The sequence below is a fragment of the Argentina silus genome (genome assembly GCF_951799395.1).
Source record: "Argentina silus genome assembly, chromosome: 16".
In the NCBI taxonomy this organism is placed as follows: Eukaryota; Metazoa; Chordata; class Actinopteri; order Argentiniformes; family Argentinidae; genus Argentina; species Argentina silus.
In genome coordinates, this window is record NC_139670.1 from 11,751,423 (window position 1) to 11,773,993 (window position 22,571).

General features: G+C 42.7%; 3 protein-coding genes across 3 annotated transcripts; 1 reads left to right on the forward strand and 2 right to left on the reverse strand.

Annotated features, from left to right (window-relative positions):
* Positions 1–3,351: 3,351 nt before the first annotated feature.
* aldh18a1 (aldehyde dehydrogenase 18 family, member A1) lies at positions 3,352–12,367 on the forward strand (the record flags this gene model as incomplete). The annotated part of the gene is made up of 16 exons (XM_083687097.1): positions 3,352–3,447; positions 3,719–3,868; positions 4,285–4,389; positions 4,615–4,773; positions 5,540–5,630; positions 5,926–6,050; positions 6,176–6,320; positions 6,616–6,689; positions 6,937–7,041; positions 7,598–7,813; positions 8,093–8,230; positions 8,682–8,877; positions 10,664–10,785; positions 11,224–11,410; positions 11,858–11,953; positions 12,171–12,367. The coding sequence occupies exons 2-16, from the start codon at positions 3,725–3,727 to the stop codon at positions 12,365–12,367; spliced, it is 2,100 nt and encodes a 699-aa protein (XP_083543223.1). The 5' UTR covers positions 3,352–3,447; positions 3,719–3,724.
* Positions 12,368–16,321: 3,954 nt separating this feature from the next.
* On the reverse strand, positions 16,322–19,119 carry crygmx (crystallin, gamma MX; the record flags this gene model as incomplete). The annotated part of the gene is made up of 3 exons (XM_083687304.1): positions 19,108–19,119; positions 17,133–17,375; positions 16,322–16,597 (listed from the first exon to the last, which is right to left on the reverse strand). Exons 1-3 carry the CDS (start codon positions 19,114–19,116, stop codon positions 16,322–16,324), a joined length of 528 nt encoding a protein of 175 aa, XP_083543430.1. The 5' UTR covers positions 19,117–19,119.
* Positions 19,120–19,903: 784 nt separating this feature from the next.
* crygmxl2 (crystallin, gamma MX, like 2) lies at positions 19,904–21,925 on the reverse strand (the record flags this gene model as incomplete). The annotated part of the gene is made up of 3 exons (XM_083687807.1): positions 21,884–21,925; positions 20,619–20,861; positions 19,904–20,179 (listed from the first exon to the last, which is right to left on the reverse strand). The coding sequence occupies exons 1-3, from the start codon at positions 21,890–21,892 to the stop codon at positions 19,904–19,906; spliced, it is 528 nt and encodes a 175-aa protein (XP_083543933.1). The 5' UTR covers positions 21,893–21,925.
* Between the last annotated feature and the right edge of the window lie 646 nt (positions 21,926–22,571).

Genomic DNA, 22,571 nt, shown 5'->3' on the forward strand with positions numbered 1-22,571 from the left:
TTGAATTTGAAGCCCCAATAATTTAGTTTCCACCGGCGGCAGCCTGAACAGTGAACGTGACACGTGTATGGTTGGTAAAGTTTTGGGTCATATTTTTCAAATGTAATGAATTAAACTAATACTCTTTGCATAGCTGTAGTGTTCATACATATAGCTCGCCCCTAGGCAAAGGGGACACAGGGTTGCATCCTCTTTGCCCTAGGCTGCCAATACCACTCATTCAGTAGATTATTGTGGCCGTCGGTGTGTCAACAATAGCCTGGATTATCATCTTGATCGTGCATACTGCATAGAGAAGAGAGAGACTATGTCACCCGAGACACCATTTTAAAAATGTATTGTCATTCCGACTAGCATGATCACGTTAGTTTTGTGCTGAAAGCTGTCAGTGATCAAGACCATATACTTATTATTCCAGGATAGATGAGTTTATTGCTGCAAGAAGCGAGAACAGTTTCATCAGCTGCAAATGTGGAGGTGGAGTTTATGATGTGTTCTCTGAGCTCCAGTAGTGGAACTCCGCTCATCTACTTTTGCCAATGTAAATGTGTGTAAATTAGATTTCTTTCAAAATAAAAGCGCCCACGCAAAGCATTTACAAATACTAAATGGGCATAAAGAAACCACAAATTATATGCACCTATATCTGGGAATAAAATGTAACATTCAACATTTAATCCTCTCAATGTTTTATTTGTGTTTCTAAAGGTTTGTAATTCTTCTAATATCCAAATTACCCTGCTGCACTGCATAGGGAACACATAATGGACTGCACACAAAATATTTTCCAAGGCTAAACATGATTTTTACTACCACTGTACTCGACAACACTTCTAGTATACATATCAACTGAGTTTCAAACATGAGGGGTGTCATATGAATAATTATTGGTCCTTTACTGTGTCCCAACAGTTAAAAGTGCCTTGTCTAGATTGCATAGGGAACACATAATGGACTATACATTATATATTCTCCAAGGCTAAACATGATTTTTACTACCATTGTACTGGTCCAGTTTATACAAATATAATAGGCATGTGTAAAAAAAAAATTAAATAGAATTGCACCAGTATGTGCATTTTAAAGATAAAAAAAGTTCCAAATATACTTTCTCTTGGGTAATTTGTCCTTATTTCGCTTTTATTTTGAAGCCGCGAAAACGGCGAAAATCGAAACCGGAAGTCTTAATGGAATTAGATGGAGCTAGTTGGAGCTCAGAGAACACAGATGAGTTTCTGTGATTTTGGTCGAGCATAGCTGCACTCTCATTGGCTGAGGCCAGTTTTTGTTTATACTGCATGGACTGTAGAATAAAAAGGTTCGAGAGCAGCCCTTTTCAAAGCAGATGGGCTTGATAGACATGAATGAGTAGCAGGCATAGACTTGGAGGACAAGCAGGTATCACTGTGAGTGTCTCTCTCTTCAATATAACTTTATTAGAAAGAACCACTTGTTTTTTTGTTTTAGCCGTATACCATTTTGTCATTCAAACAAATGTGGAATTATTATTTTTTAGTTGGTTGTTTTTCTATCCTGTATCAGGTCTAGCCTATGTTTCAATGTTGAACTGTGATTTGAATTTGTCAAGCTCAAGAAATGAATAGCAAATTCTTGTGAAAGGTAAACACACTCTCTCTCTCTCTCTCTCTCTCTCTCTCTCTCTCTCTCTCTCTCTCTCTCTCTCTCTCTCTCTCTCTCTCTCTCTCTCTCTCTCTCTCTCTCTCTCTCTCTCTCTCTCTCTCTCTCTCTCTCTCTCTCTCTCTCTCTCTCTCTCTCTCTCTCTCTCTCGTAGCTGTTGGAAGTGCAGGTTAGTTCACCATGCTGCTGCAGAGACTGTCTCAGTGCGCTGGGCTCCCCTTGTGCCCCAGGACTCAACAGGCTAATGGCTTCACCCTCCTCAGCAGAGCACTGACACATGGCAAGTGACCCTATCAAGCACACATACATTTCAGAAATGAAAAGAAAACACTTTCCAGTGATTTCCAAATGCTGACTAGACACCTTTGTGTCCTTGAATTACCTTCAAGTTGTTATCATCTCTGTGTCAGTCAGTCAATGCTGTCTGTCTAGTGTTGTGCACACTTGCATATTGGTGCACTTGTTATTGATTGAATTATGGTCATGGAGGCCTAAGTCTGGCCTCCATTCCCTGTTTGAAGACTGTGAGTAACCAGTGAAGAATCACTGATTAATCACAATGGATCAGGGGAGGGCAATGGTTCCATTACATAACTTACACTTTACCCCTGTTTTATCAGGTCATTGAATGCATTTTTAAAGAACCAGTATTCAACCAATATTCTCTCCACCCCCCCGTCCCTCATCCCCGTCCCCCGTCTCTCTCCCTCTCCCTCTCATGTGGTTGACTGCTCTTTTGCGGAGAGATATGTTCTGTCAGCGCTGGCTTTGGTGGTTGCTGTGCTGATGTGGCAGTTTGCACCCTGTGATTTTCTGTCACTAGGGTAACAGGAGGATTTAGGAGGGGATGGGGAGGGGGGGAATCCTCCAGTGTTCAAGCGCCGGCTGCCGGCTAAATGGTACCGATTCTGTGGCAGCTACTTATTTCCCCCTTTCCACTTTGTGCTGAACCTGGCGATGATAATGTCGTTCTTTTGAGGATTTTCAAAAGAGTAACGCAAAAGTAATATAACATGTTACTTTCCTCACAAATTATTATTGTAGCATAACATGTTACTTCCAATAAAAGTAACAAGTAGTATGTAATATATTACATGTAACAACCCCAACACTGCACGCCGAGTCACCCCAGTCACAACCAAAGATTTAATTCTCCTATCCCTCTCTGTCACAACGCATCAAACCATGGCAACAGCCTAGCTCTCTCTAATGCCATACATGCGCTTCAGTGAGCCCATGCATGCACACTAAGCTCACAAACTGAATTTACTCATGTTTTGCCAGAGAGTTCAGAACAGCTAAAATTGTGAAACCATGACACATTTTCACCATATTCTGTCTCACAATCTATTGGACTTTCAAAATATACTATGATAGAATGTTTATTTTAGTGTGCTATTTGCTAAATTTGACAGAGCCCTATCTAGCGCTGTAGTCGGGAGGAGGGCATGAAAGCTCTTGACAAAGCCCTGTTTATCGGTGTTTATCTGTACTCTCTGAATGGTAGAGCTGCAATATTTGTCCACTGAGTGAGATTTTTACTAGGGGCAATGGGATATTTCCATATTTTGCTGTTGTTCCCTTGAAGTATTCAAACAGAGCCTCAGACTTACTTCGTAAGGCATTGCAGTAACTTTAGAAGTCTTGTTCCTCACAGTGCACCTGGCACGCGCTCAGAGCAACTCCTCTGCCCACCGCGGAGAGCTCCGGCAGGCCAAGAGGATCGTGGTCAAGCTGGGCAGCGCCGTGGTAACCCGCGGCGACGAGTGTGGTCTGGCACTGGGGAGGCTGGCCTCCATTGTGGAGCAGGTGAGGGAGGTCGAAGGTTAAAACAAGCTGATGTGATGAGAGCAAGATTTTTATACAAGACAGGCTTATGCTTAACAACAACTAACAACTGTCTACTTGATGTCTAATGCCTAGACACTGGTATTTATGGGAGAGTCTAAATGCTATTTTGACACATGGGCAAGGCGATTGCCTCTCATATAATTACCCTAGAATGTATTGATCTACTGTATTTTGCTGCTATTAAAGAGCTTTCAGTGCAATTAATTAATGATGATGTTGTGGTCGTCAGGTGGCCATGCTGCAGAACCAGGGCAGAGAGATGATGATCGTCACCAGCGGGGCGGTGGCATTTGGCAAGCAGAGACTGAGGCACGAGATCCTGCTTTCCCAGAGTGTCAGACAGGCCCTGCACTCTGGACAGAACCAGCTTAAGGACATGGTGAGGCTTCTTACTACAGAACCAGCTACATTCTAATATTTATAGCAGCAGCCTGCGCTGTAATCTGCGCCCCTAGCCCTGTTTGGCCTCATAAGGACCAGGGGGGGTAGTGGAGGCTTAAAGCCAGAGTTTTAAGCACCGAATAGGCCTGGAGTGAGACCAGTTGAGACCCGGGAGTGACTGTGGAAAAGCAATTGGCCTTGACACACACGGCGTAAGCACCACTGTGGAAAGCCGGCTATTGTCTTTGTTGGTGATGTAGCCTAACAGTCATAAATCATTGTCTGATTAGATCAGTGCAATTTCGGCTATATTCAACAACATGAGAAGTAACCCAAAAATGTATTTAAGTGTCAAAATAGTGAACCCAACCCTTTAATGCCTTACAGTATGTTTGATCTCTTTCTTTCTCCAAGTCAATGCCAGCTCTGGAAGCCCGGGCATGTGCTGCAGCAGGACAGAGTGGCCTGATGGCCCTGTATGAGGCCATGTTCACTCAGTACAGCACCTGCACTGCCCAGGTGCATACTCTCTCTCTCTTTCTCTCTCACACACACACACAGACACACACACTCTCACAAACAGTAAATTCATATAACCATGTTTGCTTTTCCGAGAATCCTGGCATAATTGCCCCTGGTCTAGTGGGATGAATAAAGTTTGATTGAATAAAAAAAAAAGAACGTTTGAGTGGCCCTGCCATGCTCTGATTTAACCTCAAATCCGTAAACATTCCTCCACCTCAGGTCCTGGTGACCAACCTGGACTTCCATGATGACCAGAAGCGTCAGAACCTGAACAGTACGCTGCAGGAGTTGCTCCGCATGAACATTGTGCCCATCATCAACACCAACGACGCAGTGGTGCCCCCACCAGAGCCCAACAGTGACCTGCAGGGGGTAAATGTGGGTATAGAGCAAGGGGGGAGGGGGGCCTGTCGTGGGGAGAGGGGCCTGGAGTTTGTGTTTGTGTGTGTAGGGGTCAAATGTTAGCTTAGCTAGTCATACAGCTACAGCTATGACCCTTCACCTCCCTATCACCCTATCACCTCCACCCCTGCCGCTGCTATCCCCAAGAAGAAGTGCATGTAGCACTGAAGTTGCCCTCTAGGGGGAGACTGAGCCTAGAGGGGTGACCAGGGGTAACTTCTTGAAGTAGGCTTTGTTTCTCCTTATGTCTGCAAGCATGAGCAAAATTAGCTAGTTCTTCTGCTTTACAATGCACACTAACACTGTACTCACTCTTCTTTTAGGAAGAGATGCTAAACATGATATGCTTTGTTAGCATTTATCATTAGAAATGAATGCATCAGTAACTCTTTGGCTAACGCATGCAGTAGGCAAGCCACCATGAATTATAGCTAATCTACTAACGCATAGCACATAGCACTATTTACAAATGGCTGAACCTGTAGCCTAATGTATGATTCTACAGTATACTGGTGGTGCATCATTTATTATCAATTAAACAATTCTATATCTTACTCAAACTCTGAACTTGTGTAGAGCTTCCTATTGGTTGATTCTGATACTTTTTCAAGTCAGAAACTAGGGTATCATCTTTGTACAACGAGTTTCCAAGTCGGGAAAAGTCCAAGTTTCGTAGTTCCGAGCTCACATGAACAATGGCCCCCCAGCCCCAACTGACATCCAGTGTTTTCCTCCATTTTAGGTGATCAGTATAAAGGACAATGACAGTCTGGCGGCACGACTGGCTGTGGAGATGAAGGCAGACCTGCTCATCGCTCTCTCTGATGTAGAAGGTACATTACGACAACAACACAGCAGCACACCATCTCTCTGCTCTCTGTCAGAGGTAAAAACAACACAAAGAGTGGGGCCATTTGAGAAGGTTAATGTCTATTGGGGTATATGACTGATGGTGGGTGTGTGTTTTTTTTTTTATGATTCTATGCCCATCCTAAACATTCAATTGACATTGATAGAGGTAACTTTTTTTTTTAATACGGGAGGGCTTCAGCTAGGTTAATGGCTTTCCTCTGCATTAGTGGGAGGGGAAAAACTGGAGTAACTATAATAAGTTCCTGTTACTTATAGGATTGTACGACAGCCCCCCTGGAACAGATGATGCCAAACTCATTGACATCTTTTACCCTGGTGACCAGCAGTCGATCACCTATGGGACAAAGTCCAGAGTGGGGATAGGAGGCATGGAGGCCAAGGTATGGAAATATGTAGAATAGAACAGCATCATATTTCAAATGTTGTTGTACAAAGCACATTAAATCACTATTTTTACCACGTGTGCAGTTTCACATGATGTGTGTGTGTGTGTGTGTGTGTCCAGGTGAAGGCTGCCCTTTGGGCCCTTCAGGGGGGTACCTCAGTGGTCATTGCCAATGGCACCCACCCCAAGGTGACTGGCCATGTCATTACCGACATTGTAGAGGGCAAGAAAGTGGGGACCTTCTTCTCTGAGGTCAAACCCGCTGGTGAGTTTGGATTATGACACATGACGATAATGATGAGCAATATTGGGAATGAGGATGTGTTGTCAATTTACCTTGTTAGACGTAGGTCAAAATAAATATTTATATAGGTATAAATAAATGAGAATGATTGTTATGGAGATGATTGTGATTATAATATGATAGTATATGCTATTTAGCAGACTTACAGTCAATGCATACTGATTTTTGGTGTATGGTCCTAGTGATTCTGATTTATAATGGTGATTATGATGATGATGTCAGCCTGCTCTGTGTTAATGGTTCTTTCTCCTCCCAGGCCCCACGGTGGAGCAGCAGACGGAGATGGCCCGTCACTCAGGCAGAACTCTGGCAAGCCTCCACCCTGACCAGGTCGGGCCATATGTATACAGATGCTTGGAGTGACATTTTGGTCTTAAAGGGATAGTTCACTCTAAAATCTAATTTCTGTGAGCAACCACATACCTTCCCTCCAATCAGTACAACAAGCCACTTTTGAAGGCCTTATCCCGGTTATTTAGCAACTTGTATTTCCACATGTTCTATAATGCAATTGGATGGGGTCCACTTAAAGGAAAGTAAGCCATTGGTTTCCATTGGTCTTTCTGTGTTCTCTTAGAGAGGTGAAATCATCTGTCGCCTAGCAGACCTGCTCACTGAAAAGCAGGAAGAAATTCTAACTGCTAACAAGATGGACATGGACCTTGCAGTCAATGCAGGTAATGTGTATTACACAGGTAGCATCACATACATGATATATATCAGCCTTCATTTAGTCTACAATTCTAAGAAATGCAAGACAGCCAAAGAAAACTTTGTTTGAAAATAAAACAAAAAAACACTGAACATGTTTTGATCTTTGAAAAACCATAATACGTTTTTAGCACCCTCTCACCTGACCAGCGAAGCTGTACCGTTGGTGTGGAGCTCTGTTTGAAAATGCCCTCTCTCTCTCTCTCTCTCTCTCTCTCTCTCTCTCTCTCTCTCTCTCAATGTCAAATCAATGTACAAAAGAGGATTATGACACCCACAAAATGAAAATTGCCAATTTGGGTACAATCAATTAGATATTTCTCAGGGATTAAACTATATTTGTACATAATAATCATGCAGGAATACTTATCTTATCTGTTTGTAACTACAGAAACCATTTCAGAACAATCTGAGATGGTGGGTGTTGATTTGCCACATCTCGTATGCCACATCTCACTTTCTCTCTCTCTATCTCTCTCTCTGTCTTCCTCCTCTTCCTTTCTCTTCCCCTCCACCTCTCAGGTCAGTTGTCGTCACCCCTGCTGAAGCGTCTGAGCCTGTCCCCGGCCAAGCTGAACAGCCTGGCCATCGGCATACGTCAGATTGCGGTGGCCTCCCAGGACAGCGTGGGCAGAGTGCTCCGCAGGACTAAGGTGGCCCACGACCTGGAGCTGGAGCAGATCACTGTGCCCATTGGAGTGCTGCTGGTCATCTTTGAGGCCCGTCCTGACTGCCTTCCACAGGTGTGTGTGTGTGTGTGTGTGTGTGTGTGTGTGTGTGTGTGTGTGTGTGTGTGTGTGTGTGTGTGTGTGTGTGTGTGTGTGTGTGTGTGTGTGTGTGTGTGTGTGTGTGTGTGTGTGTGTGTGTGTGTGTGTGTGTGTTGGGGGTTGCCAATACGAGTGCTTTCAGTTGAATAGTGTTAATCTGACATGATCACCTTTGGGACCTGCCAAGAGTGTGTGTGTGGTACTGGAGCAGATCACCGCCAAGGAGAACTGCAAAAAATGTGTGTGCCTCCACAGGTTTCAGCTCTGGCCATCGCCAGTGGTAATGCTCTCCTGCTGAAGGGGGGCAAGGAAGCAGCTAACACCAACCGCATCCTGCACCAGCTGACCCAAGAAGCACTCTCCATTCACGTGGTCAAAGAGGCTGTGCAGCTGGTAAGGGATAGGGCGTCCACTCACTGCTCAGAGAACGTAGAAATATAGTTGTTTGTGAGGGTGGTGACTTCAAAATAGAATTTCCCTAGAAACAGTATACATATATTCTAAGTTAAATCTGTATAATATTACTTATTTTATATTTTTGTTATCAGTGATGTTGAAAAAAGAATGGTATTTAATTAGTTTCCGCCTCTCTCAATCTCTGCTCTAGTGTAGATCTCTTGGGATGTGGTACAGTACAACTTGATAACCTCATTGTTTTTATCTCCACATAAAACAATGTTTGCCTTTCTATTGGGTGTTTCTGTTGATTTCTACGGAAAAAAACACCACAAAAACCTGGAGCAGATAGTCTCAGGGGTGAATAGGTATTGACATTCAGTATGTTGACTTTGTGAATAATTATCATTGCCTTGCAAAAGTATTCACCATAATGTGTCTGTTGCAGGTGAGTAGCCGAGAGGAGGTGGAGGATCTGTGTAGACTAGATAAGATGATTGACCTGATCATCCCGCGAGGATCCTCCCAGCTGGTCCGACACATCCAGAGAGCAGCCAAGGGCATCCCAGTGCTGGGCCACAGTGAAGGCATCTGCCACGTCTACATCGATGCTGAGGCCAGCATAGACAAGGTTATCAAGATAGGTCAGTGGGCCAACAGACATACACACATACACACACTTGTACACACTGGTACACTGTACCCATATACACACCCACACACACATGCATACAAAATGGAGTAGGCTGGTACAAGGAGTGAGGGGAGTTCAGTATGTGATTTAAAACATCTGCCAGAGGGCAGCTGGGTGGGAACCTGTTTGGTAGTGCGTCTGATGTACATGGAGTCCAACGAGGGGAGGTAGTGGTGTGTTACATTCACAGCTTTGGAGACGATGCTGCTCAGTTTCTGCTTTGTGCGTCTGATTGTGCTCACGTACCAGACAGTGGTCGACCACTTCAGCTGTGTAGAACTGAACCAGCAGTCGTTGGTTCACCCTTTACTTCTACAGCTGTCTGAGAAAGTAAATCGAAAGATATGGGTCTTTAGTCTGTGGCGACGATAGGCAATGACTCCTGACAATGGTGGGAAGTCATTCTTAATTATGGTGAGCATTCTTCGGGCATCCACCGTAGAAGTCTTCCTTGGCCTACCATCTTTTTAAAGATGTTACAAACTGTTGATTTAGGTAAGTCTAAGGTTTTTACTATGTTTCTGATAGTTTATTCTGATATTTCAGCTGATATTTGGTCCTTATGTTGACAGACATTAATAGAAGACTCCAAAGGCAAATGCAAAGGCTAGAATCAATACTAGACATTGACAGCTCTTATATCTACACAAATGATGTGACGGAACACACCTGACTAACCAGAAACACCAGTCAAGCCAATTTTCCAATACTTGGTGCCCTAAAATAGGGGGACTATGCATTGTGATTTCTAAATTGTGAAACCAATCTGAAAAAAGAAATGTAACCAACATTGAGGTTAAGGTAGAGATTCTCAGCTTTAATTCAATGTTTTCTTTTTCAGATTGGTTTCACCACTTACAAATTACAACCCTTTTTATACATAGTCCCCTTATTCCTGGTCTTTCATACTCCTTGTTGTTGGAGTATAGAGCTGAAAGAAGACAAAATGCTTCCTCTTTCCAATACTTATGGAGGGCAGTGTAGGTTTCATGTGTTTTTATGAAAGTTGAGAAAATAGTAGAGATGCACTGATCCAATACTGGGCATTGCTATTGGGCCGATAAAATGCTGGATCGGGAATCGGAGATAGAGAATGCTATTTACCGATCCAAAGCCATGATGCAAACTGTTGTAAAATCGTGCCAAACGTGTGTTGTTGACTGACGGCTGCACAGCTGAGATGATAGGAGTGCCTGCTAACCGGTGGACTTGGGAGAGTTTTAAGGCCACGGGTTGATAGTCATTGAGGCCAGTTATTCAGGAACAAGTATAATTGTGGATTCCATTGTGGGACCTTGTTTTGGCTGAGCGAGGGGCTATACTGTCAGTAAATACGGAGACTAGTTGGTCAGCACAGTTGCTGGAACGTGGATTACATACACTTAATTAATAGAAATAACACACATACAGTGATAGTATGACAAGCTACTGAAGGTACCTGTTATGGCCACATTTGTACAAGTTTATAGGGCTGCAGTTGTCTCTCTGTTGCCTTTTTATGTGTCATTAATGTGAATGGTATTCAGATCAATTAAGTTTGAGGTGTGCTAGATTTTGCTTGGAGTTGCACTTTAGACTTTACTTTCTCATTGGTTCCATTCTACCAGGCAAACTAACTATTTAAAATGCAGTATAAGTACTGTATATCAAACTCTATACCTAACTGAGGTCAGGTTTGGTCGTATTACCATCAATGTAGGACAAGGAAGTGATCAATTGACGTTTTCTCTCTCCAGTCAGAGACTCCAAATGTGATTACCCTGCTGCATGCAACGCCATGGAAACACTGTTGATTCACAGGGACATCCTCAGGACCCCTCTGTTTGACCAGATCATCGACATGCTCCGAACAGAGCGGGTAAGACAGCACACACACACAGACAGACACATGCACGTTTGCACACACACAAAAAACATGTGCACACACACACACATGTAAAATAAATGTGTACCAAGTGACATACATTTTTTTCTAATAAAGACTGCTGCAAATCTCTCAGAAAGGGTTCTTAATAAAACGACAGACTGACTGGTTATTTGGTGCAATGGTTGGTTGATTTTGACTACAACTTACAATGCACGATTAAGGCATAAGATTGGGTGAGTTTGGAAACATAAGACTGAATCTCATAATTGTTGATAGTTCAAATGGTTGCTTATTGCAAACATGGCCTGTCAAGTACATTGACTATTAGATAAGAAGATGAGTTGATGAGTCTCGGCCAGTTGAATGCTGACAGATTATCAGATTTATTGATTTATTGATTGTGCGAGCCCTGTCCTGTCTGCCGTTCAGGTGAAGATCCACGCTGGCCCCAGGTTCGCCTCTTACCTGACCTTCAGCCCCTCGGAGGTGAAGTCCATGAGGACGGAATATGGCGACCTTGAGTGCTGCATTGAAGTGGTGGACAACATGCAGGAGGCCATTGATCATATCCACAGATACGGCAGCTCGCATACCGACGTCATCGTCACCGACAATGGTAGGAGCCCTATTTGGCCATCCCATAATAGTGATGATGTAAAGTCTCAAACATACACTCACTGTGTTCGGCCCTGTCACTTCCTCCTTGTCTGTCTGTCTCCCACTTTATTTTTCTCTCTTTCTCTCCATTTTACTACCTCTCTGTATGGTTCTCTGGCTATCCCATAATAGCCATGATGAACTTTTGTTTTCTCTCTCTCTCATTCATGCAAAGATAACAAAACATTTTGGAAAATGTCTAAGACTGTTGCAAATATAGATTGCTTTTGAGTAGTGTGCCACCCGACAGCGGACAGGGGATATCTTTTTTGATTAAACTCTGCCATCTAGTGATCACAACTAGTATAACACTCAGAATAATTGGCCTTTACCATTTCACATTATGGAACACACAGAGTCTGATGCTAGTTTAGGGATACTGGTGATAACCATATTACTCTTTCAGAGGACACAGCGGAGCAGTTCCTGCAGCAGCTGGACAGCGCTTGTGTGTTCTGGAACGCTAGCTCACGATTTGCAGACGGCTACAGATTTGGACTGGGTGTGTATGCAGTTCCTCATCCCTCTCTCTTGTCCCTTATTTCCCTGTACAATCACTCTCTCCTATTCTTCTCGCTCTGCTTTCACTCACTCTCACACTCTTTCTTCCTCTCCCCCACTCTCCCTCTATCTCTTGTCTTTAACTGTTGCAACATTAAAGCTCTGTATACACACACATGATGGAAAGGTGTGTTAAAACTCTCTATCCCTCCCTCAAGGCGCTGAGGTTGGCATCAGTACGGCACGTATCCATGCCCGTGGTCCCGTGGGTCTTGAAGGTCTCCTCACCACCAAGTGGGTCCTGAGAGGCAACGGCCACACAGTCGCAGACTTCTCTGAACAGGGCACCATGAAGTTCCTCCACGAGAACCTCCCTGTTGCACAGGCCCTACCCGGACAAAGAGACACAAACTAGAGATACCCAACCTTCAACGGACGGATGGACGGACACACACACACACACACACACACACACACACACATACACATACATATACACCGCCCCTGCCTGTGCCAGAGAACCTCCCAACAAGAGCCAAATACTCACCAACCTATCCTTCATCTACATCAGACTGTTCAAGTAGTCTTGCATTGCTTGATAAGGGAACAAAATCACACAACCGCAAAAACAAAACTACCACCCTATCACACTTTTTTGAAATCCTCCCTAACACACACAATTACTATCTGGCAGTCACATCAAAGACCCACTCCCATGACATGGCCAAAATCAGTCAGCCAGAGCAGTCATTCTGGGCCAAAGAGTTTACATTGACTTGAATTCTACCTCAGCTCTCTCTTACCTGAGTGATTATAGTACATCACTCAGAGGTTCCAGGTGTCACTGCTTGTTCATGGGCCTTAGCCGAAGAGCATGGTACGGTATTGAATTGGTGAAACTCACACCATCCATATAATGTAGCTCTGTGGAACTACACAGAGACTGCAGAGCCTTTGAATATTCAGTGATTTAACTCATGATTGGTTTATTTGGCCCTGTTGGGCTGTACAAGGCCTCACCTGATTGGTCCAGCTCCCTGAAGGAATGATGACCCACACATATCCTCAAGAGCTTCACCACTACCCCATGTGATGAGAAATTAGTTTGGTACATTAAGACTTGACGATTAAAAGTCAAACATATAATCTGCAACTGTACCCACTGTTAGTTAATTCATACTCCATTGAAAGGTGAATTTATTATATCATGCTGGCATTTTAAGTATACTCAGTTTTGCTAATTACTGCAAACCTTTTTAATCTTGTATACTAGAAATGCCTACTAAATAGGTCTTAGTATGAGTGTTGGGACGCAGTATTGACTGAAGAACACAGATGTGAGAGACTTGGGTTACATTTTATCTCTTCAGAAATGATACTGTTGCACAACCAAACTGATTTGATACTACAGTAGGTGTACAGCTATGCATAATTCAGGAAAGATACTATTTCTTAATTTAGAAACACATGAATTCACTGCATATGTCTGTTTGACAGCACTCATCTTCATTTGTTTTGTAGTCTGGAATTGCCAAATCCTCCACTAACACAACACTCCTTTATATGCAGAGATCTTTAGTGACCTGCTAAATAGCTAGTAGATTAACAATCTTAAATGGTCTTAATGTCTTTTTATAGTAACTTTATGATATGGACGAATTGATCTTATCTAAATCTCTTAGATTTCATACTGAAGAAGGCATAGACTATACATTTTTTTAGGTTCTTCTTTTGAATCCAAATGCTTTTTCCAATGCTTTTTTTCTCCAGCTGTCTATTTATATGGAATTTACAGTGCCCAGAGCCTCTGTCAGAAAAATGAGCGTAAATTGACGTGCTGCTTCCCATACCCTTCAGGGGACTTCTCTTCTGCCTTCAGAAAAGACTGCTGTTACATTCCAGTTTATCTGATGTCAAGCAACGCACACTAAAGATCAGTTCAGGTTTTTTAGAATTCATAGCCGTATTGTAGAATAAAGTTTTTGTTCAATAAGACTCTTATTTCCTTGTGTCCTTTGATTTGGAGATGAATAAGAAAGAATGTTCATGATTTCACATGTATGTTCATCTCTGTCCCATCACTACTCTTTATACATCCACATAAAATAGCAATTAAGGGGAAAGAAGTCCTACTGATCTGAAAACAGACATCTAAAAAGTTTTTTTGTTTTTTTTTCTCATGAGGGAATTAAGACTTGCCGTAAGTGGGGCATGGAAGACAATACTACAGAGGTTTAATTATCCAACTATCAGAAATAAAAAGGGAGATAGAGAGAACTGAGACTAATCATGAAATCACAGAGTATGTTCTGTGTTTCTTTTCTCTCTCTTTCTCCCTTTCTACCCTCATCTAAAGAATTCCATCGCCAAATCGTTTTGGAGATGAAGAGTAGACACAACTCGGATCTAACTCTGTCCTTTTTGTGCAAGGAGCTCAATATATTTAAAGTATTGTCTTAATGACTTGAGGAGGTAAAGAAAGAGATAAAGGGATGTTGGGGAGTATTTGGGTTTTTGAAGTAATTTGTGCTCATGTAGCGGATGGTTACGTCAGCGTTGCACTTTAAAGTGGCCTTTCTGAGACCTGATGTATTGTCGTTTCAGACACAGGTGCGTAGTGCTGGCTATGCTTTGTGGAATATGTTGTGTTATCATATCATACTTGTGTCCTCTGCAGCAAGGATGAACCGTCTTACACTCACAAGCCATGCTCCAGTATGACATGTTGATAAGATATCGTATAGCTTTAGATCTTGTAGTATTACGTTTGGGTTATTTAGATAAATTGGCCTTTACCATTTAGGTAAACCTGCACACTCAAGGTTGCAGGAGTGTGTGTGTGCAAGTGAACATGCTATACAGTGACATGTTGATGCAATATCCTGTAGCTGTAGCTCTCGCAGTTTTGGTATTAGATGTGGTTTCAGTTCTCCTAATTTACAGACATATTCTAAAGTCATAACCCCTATTTGCCATTTTTGCATTCATTGCTCACAGCTTGCACCTTGGTGTACCTCTGAAACACACATACATCTTCACGACCCTGCATTAATTTCCACTTACGACAGACATCAAGCACCCCTGTGAGCCTCCTGTCATCTTCTATCAAACATCGACCTGTTTAACCGGAGTAAAATCCCATGATGCACTCTGTTGACGTACTGATGTCCGTTGGGGATCGGAGTCCACCGATATCAGAGGACCAGGGCCAAATCACTGGACTTCAACGGCAAAGTCGACAGTCCTTTAATTGAACATTACTCAAGGCCAAAACTCATATTTCTTGTTTTGCTTGATCTTAAGAGAGTCTCAAATGTGCTCCCTGCTGGGCTTCAATTTTTTGTGAATCAATAATTAATGGTCAAAGTTATTTATTCATGTGTGTCTTCGCCAACTATGAGGCGTCTAATTAACAATTTCAATAATTGATATTTATTTCTGAAAGGTTTCTGTATCTTGGGCTGATGAAAAATTCATGAGCAGGGATGCGGAATGGGTTTTGTTTTTTGTTCTGAGAAAGCTTGATGCTCGGGGCTAGTACCAGGCCACTTTGACTCTTTCCTCTTTGAGTTGGCTCTGGCCCTGTGATGTGGGTCTAATATGGGCTTCTTTCATGGACCCAAATCGCCTGCTTGGCACCATGTGATCTCATAAAGACTTCTACATGCCCATCCTCAGATACCCTTTTTTTGTTCTTTAATAACCAGCTTCAAACAATAAGCTTGTTTCCTTGATAATTTTGCTTTGTGTATGGTGATGTCGATGATGTCATAAAAGTCTGTACAACTCTTGTCTAGTTGGACCTTGGTGTGTGTGTGTGTATATATATATATATATATATATATATATATATATATATATATAAAATACGCTTCCACATGGCTAACCACATGGCTATCGAAACTCCAGTGAATCAGGCACAGTAAAAAGTGACACACAACCTTCGTTTGACATGCCTTTACCCATGACCTCTTTAGCTTTTCAAAGTACTCAATAAAAACAAAGGGTTGACTTTCATCAAGTTTTCGTTTATTTCGGTTCCAATAGGACAGGAGGCTGGGAACTGGCAAAGCACAACATTCTGCTCTGTACCAACCAAAGCAAGAGAGACCATCACTGCTTACCATGAGTATCGCTTAAGCACTGAGGGAGCCACTGAGATCTATTTCCCCAGTCAGCGCAAAGCAGCGAAAAACCAACAACAAACAGACCAAAACCCCAATCATGCGAATGTGTGATTTCAGGTCAGGACTTCACAGTGTAGATACAACAGTCAAACAGTGCTGGCAATAGAGGAGAGGATGAGGGTTAGGGATTTGGAATGAGCTGTATTAGAGAGGAAAAAGGGGGGGGGGGTGTTTAAGGGGTCTCAGTTGATCTCAGTGACGCGCCTCAGAGAGCCGATAGTGGGACTAGCGCTGCCCCACTCGCTGTGCCTCCTGTACTCGCCGGGGCGCAGGAAGTACTGGCGCCCCCTGTAGTTGGGGTGCTCGTGGAGGATCCAGTAGCCCTCCATGACATTGACGGAGGAGATGTCGCGGCTGTGGAAGCGCTCATGCAGGTCAGGGCAGTCCTCCATCAGCTCCATGTTCTGGCCCCCGAAGTCAGAGCGCTCAAAGATCTTCATCCTGTAGTTCCCATGGTACTGGGAAATAAAGAGCAAAGAGGATGATAATATAAGAATGTTATCACAAACTATATATTTTTTTTTCATATGGTAAAACAGCACTTGTCAAGTGGGATTTTCCAGACACAGGTTAAGCCATGGACTAAACAGAATTTGTCTAGTCTAACCTATCTGTTCACCAGAATTGTACAACCAGCTACCTTTGCAAACCTCTATCTCAATGTTAATACAGAGGCAATGGTTTAGTTTTTGGTCCTTCCTTGACAACCTGTCTAGCAAACATACAGTAACTCCACTCCACTGTATCCATCACTACAGCAGTAAGCCTACTGAAGTATTCTCAACTCTGGTCCTCAAGCTCTGCACTATCTACTGGTTGTGGTCCTTGTCTGTTTAACCACTGACTGATCGGAATCTCTGCTCCAAGTAAAGGCATTACATGATCAATATACTGTAGACTAAGGCATTAAAAACAGTAGAGACTGTGGCCCTTGAGTATTGAGGACTATCAGAGATTGCTGGCTTCTGGTTTAAGACTATGGGACACACTTACAGGGGGCACCATACGGCATGAGCGGATGCAGTCGTTGAAGCCAGCCCAGCGCTGGTAGTCGGGGTACTCTCCCTTGTGCAGCATGTACTGGTAGCCGGTGTAGTTGGACTTTTCATAGGCCACCCAGCAGCCACTCTCCACCTTTATGGAGTTGCAGCGGCTGAAGTGGTTGTGCATCTCAGCACAGTCACCACCGCACTCATAGTGACGGCCCTGGAAGTTCCTGTCCTCGTAGAAGATGATCTACGAGAGAGATAGGAGGACTGTTTAACTGAAACATGCAATTACAGGAGAGGCAAAACAAAACTGAAACTGGTAGGCCTAGTGTTAATTACATTTAAAATCACTTATGTTTTCTTAAGGATTATTTCAATTAATAACTATGTAAAATAACATCTTAAACATTTTAATACGCCTTTTGCACACCAGTTGAATGGCTTGTCAAAACACTAACACCCTTGTACATTGTGTTGTAATTGGGTCTATGTTTTTACCCTCTATTTCAATGCATTTACGGATTTCAGTCAGGTCCTTTTAGCATTAAATAGACAACTCATCAGGAGATACTAAAGATACTAAAACTAATTTTCCCAAAATGTCATGGCCATTAACATGATCATAAACAGGCTGAGTTAGAAGTTCACACCTTTAGCCATGCAAAAGTCAAAAGCCATTGAACAATCCCAAACTACACGTTTTCATTTGATTCGAGAACCGCGGTGATGTACGCGACGTCATATGCCACAGGTGATGTTACTTTAGCACGCTCCTCTTCCCCTCTGCATTTGTCCTCAAGGATTCAGACGAACAGCAAACTGTTTGGTGCTATGGCCTTTGTTGGTCAACAGTTCAGTAAAATAAACATTGACGTTAAAACAACGTAATACAAAGCTGACAAGAGGAAGTAACTTCAATCTTCAAGTGAGCTGTACCGCCATTACAAGGTAAGCTCGTTTACAAGTTAACGTAGCCCACCTGATTTTGTAAAGTGCTCAGGTTTAGCTGCCCACTGAATCCAATACGTTTTCAAAGTAGTATATCCCAACAAATAAGGGAAGCTGAATTAACAATTGGCCCAATTTTACATTATTTTAAGATATCCATCTTATTACTTTATGAGCACTACTCGAATTAAAATACAGTATGTGTTGCAGATGTGCATGCAGTGTGTGCAATTAAAGCAACTAGCAGTCATTTCTACATGCAGGGCGACCAACTAAATGTAGGCTAAATACAATGTAGCAATGATAATTGCATTTTACCTTAGCATGCAAATAGCCCAAGATTTCTATTACCTGTTGTGCTCAATAAATTACATTCCATAAAAGCAGCATTGCTCTTTAAAAACATGATTTCAAACTATACATAATTTGTTTACAAAATCTCAACAAAAACAAACAATACAGTAATAAGTCTGCTTTGATTATGATGAGGTTCAACACTTGTTCTACTCTCAAAGGTATTATGAGCCATATTAATCATAATCAAGGAGTATATTTTATTTAAAATTTTTAAAAAAAAGATTATAATTTACATTACTCCCAATTCCTTTATGAGAGTAGAACAAGCATTGTTCTAGCTTTAACAGCATGCCATGGAGACCAGGTGTGCTGTCATAAATCCACCCAAACATGCCTACAGACAAGTGCCACTACATCCTAATCCCCATAGAGTGCTCCTGTCTTTGTTACTCAGGTAAAGAGTAGTGCATCATATAAGGAATAGAGTTCTATTGCAATCTTTGAAGGCTGGAATTTGTGCAGCCCCCCAGCCTTGTTTTTCCCTTTCAAAGTCACTTTTCTTTTTACCATCTCTAAAACAAACAATTCCCTTTAATTATCAGTTATGTTCATGAATGTCTGTATAATTGATTATTATGTATGATAATATTGAGCCAAGCCAAATATAGAAAAGTTGTAAAATGAGCTTTCCTGTTGTCCCCCACCTCTGACACATATTGTGTGTAGATGCTTACCTTGCCCATTGTGACTGTGTTAAGTTCGGACTGGACCGGTTGGTGTGCAGTACTGGACCTCTTTATAGACCCGTAGGGATCAGGGCTTTGTAAAGCTGACACAAAGCTCTGTCGCATCAGCACAATGCTCTCTATAGACTGCATAACACTATAGGACTGGCACACGGCAGAAGCTCTTTGTCTCTGTTAAAGCCCTTTCTCTCTCTATGGAAAATACTGTACAACTGCACTTTCCAAAGTCCCTCAATAAGAGTTGCAACCTCTGCCTTTATTGGCATGGAGGCCAGAAATGTATAGACGGACTCTATGGGTGGGGGTGGGGTGGGAGACAAATAGGATCTCCTAACAAGTTGTAAAGAGGGTTGCACTTGTCGCCATGAGTTTCTTATATGTAATGATGATTTATTGACTGCATAACCACCTATATAGCATAATATATCTATTATGTGGTGTTTTGGTTGTATTTCTTTACATGCTTGTTCACAACCAATTGTGCATACAAGCCCTTTATGACTGAGTAACCAATTCTAACTTTACAGGAAACAACTTCTGTAACTTAACCTCTTCCACAAAAACAAACATTTATATAAAGAACAAACATGCTCAGCAATTGCCCAGGTTATAACCATTAACTTCATCAAACACTTTCCAACCACCAGAACTGAGGTAGATATTTTGGTTTTGCCATTGATTTGACACTGACACATGAGTTTGAAAGAAAACCGCACAGGATAGCCATGTTTAGGTACAAGACAATTTATTTCTACCAGAGTTCAAGGGGTGGGTACTGGGGAGCTCACAGGCCAGTCCTCATCCTCCTGAAGGAGCCCACCATGGGGTTATGGCAGCCCCAGTCACTGCAGGCCCTGTACTCGCCGGGGCGCAGGAAATACTGACGTCCCCTGTAGTTGGGGTGCTCATAGAACACCCAGTAGCCCTCCATGACATTGGAGGAGAAGATGTCACGATGGCGGAAACGCTCGTACACGTTGGGGCAGTCGTCCATGAACTCCATCATGTGGCCAGACATCTCAGGCCTGTTGTAAATTCTCATTTTGTAGGCTCCTCTGTACTGTTGGCGGAAGATAAAGGAGGGGTAAGAGATGATTGGGGCATTGGACTTTGAAGGTTATTATAGTTATGTAAACTGGGTGAATACAAATTTCTGTCTACTTATCGATTAAAACTTAATACTCTTGGAATAGTCAAGAAGTAGAGCAATCTTTCGGAGCAGCATAATTCTATTTTTTAACTGCCAAAACCACTGAACGGTGAACAGAATGAAAATGAAGACGCCAAGTCTTGTGGGGACGTATCCTATTCCTTTTAAAAAATGACTGGATCTCCTTGTGGACCATGCGCAGAGACTTTTATGCTTTGACTCGCCTCAGAATCTATAAATGACATCAAAAGGCTGGTGACTGATGTTGATTTCTAAAGCACTGTTTGATGTGTGTGTGTGTGTGTGGAGGGGGTCGAACTAACCCGATCCATCAGTTTGATTGACTTACTGGGGGGAACATCTGGCAGGAGCGAATACAGTTGTTGAAGCCCATCCAGCCGTGGTAGTCGGGGTACTCTCCCTGGTTCAGGATGTACTGGTAGCCCATGTAGTTGGGCTTCTCATAGGCCACCCAGTGACCTCCACTCACCCTGATGGAGTTACAGCAGTTGAAATGCCTGTAAGTGTCATAGCAGTCACTGTTGCACTCATAGTGACGCCCCTGGAAGTTGCGGCCTTCGTAGAAGATAATCTATGAGAGGGAGAGGAGAGATTGTGCGAAGTAGGTTACATATTGATATTAATATTGAAACCACTTACAGGTAGAGATGTTTAAGTTGAGTCAGTGATTGTCAGAGGCTTGTGTTGTCATGGGTGTAGTGTTGAGCGGCCAGTAGGGGACACTCCTCCCCCTTGAACAATCTGAATGCAGCATCGTAGTTGAGGAATGGGGATGCTCAACTGTGGCACAAGCTGCAGTCTTTTGTATCTGGTCTGTATACTGCTGTGCTACAGCAAATATCCCCCCATCATGTGGAGGATGAAAGTCAAAGCAACATCTGTTCTGTTTCAACTACTACCTGCATTTGAGGCTCAATACACAATACATTGAGCCAATAGGAACCGTTCTGTTCACAGAGATTTCCTTCAGATCAAGAGTAACGAGATAGGATGGCTATATCTCAGATATAAGAACCTGTTGTAACCTTTATACTATCCTGCCAAGCACATGTCAAATCCATATTTACACCAACGTCCTCCTGTGTGTAGATAAATTGTGCCACAACACCATCTGCATTGTGTAGCACAGCCCCTGAAACAGGACGCAGTTGGGAGCAGGGTGCTTCCACAGCCATACTACATGGTTACTGGATCAGTGGGGTCTCTGGAGGGCAAAACTCCAAACCAGAGATTTAAGAGCATTTTTTCAACATTAATACAGAATACTTTGCTTGAGTTTCCTGCCTTATCTTATCCATCATAATTGAGCTAAGGTTTTCCAAGAAAAATGCCATATAATGTAAGTAATCTAAGAAAAAACCCATAACCAAGTGCGTCATGTCCATTAAAGTAACTAACACAGGTTGCATAGTTCTGCTAATACTATTACTAATACTAGTTCTGCTAATTATTTGGCTTCTCTGGTCTCTGTTTCATATATGCGTAGCTTACCCATTCAAATACTCCACCCTCAGCCTAACAGTATTCAATGCTCTCCCTGACTCTATCAGTGGTCATCACTGAATGGTAGCCTTAACATGTGTAAGCTCATACCTTTCCCATGGTTGTAGGGCTTGATGTCTGCACCGTAGCCCTCAACAGACTCGCACGGCTTTTATACTCTTCTACTGACAAGAGTGCCCCGATGCGTCGCAGTGACCAGGCGTCACCTTTTTAGACGTCACCGACCATTCCCATTGTCTGTGGAACCATAGGGAACTTTACCCGCAAATGCTAGAGTTTACCTATAGAAATGACACCTCCCCCGCCACCCTATATGGCTGCCCATTCTATGTTTTAACTACACAGACTCCTGTTCAGCCATGACCTGGTGATGCAGCCTTTTGAAACATCACACAAAAGGCCTTTAGGTATGGGGGCGAACAACGGGGCTTTTAACGTTAACAGTCGGTGAGACTGTTTGTGTGCTCTTCAGTGGGCTATCACTCGACAAAACAAAACCTCATTGTGACAAATAATGAAAATGTAATATTAATAAGAATTTGATTCTCATTATTCCATTCAGTATAGGTTCATGTTTTCACTTTCCCTTTCTCAGGTCATAGCGTCTTGGTTGTGTTTATAGCCCTGTGTTTGGATAAGCGATTCTGATGGTATTGATTGAATCAAGCCCTTGTGTTGATGTAATCTAGAGCGAACTGTTGTCTCTTTTTGCTTCCATAGCCTGCAGACCTACTCTGATGCCATGTTGTACAGACGGCCGTTGTGTGTGTGTGTGTGT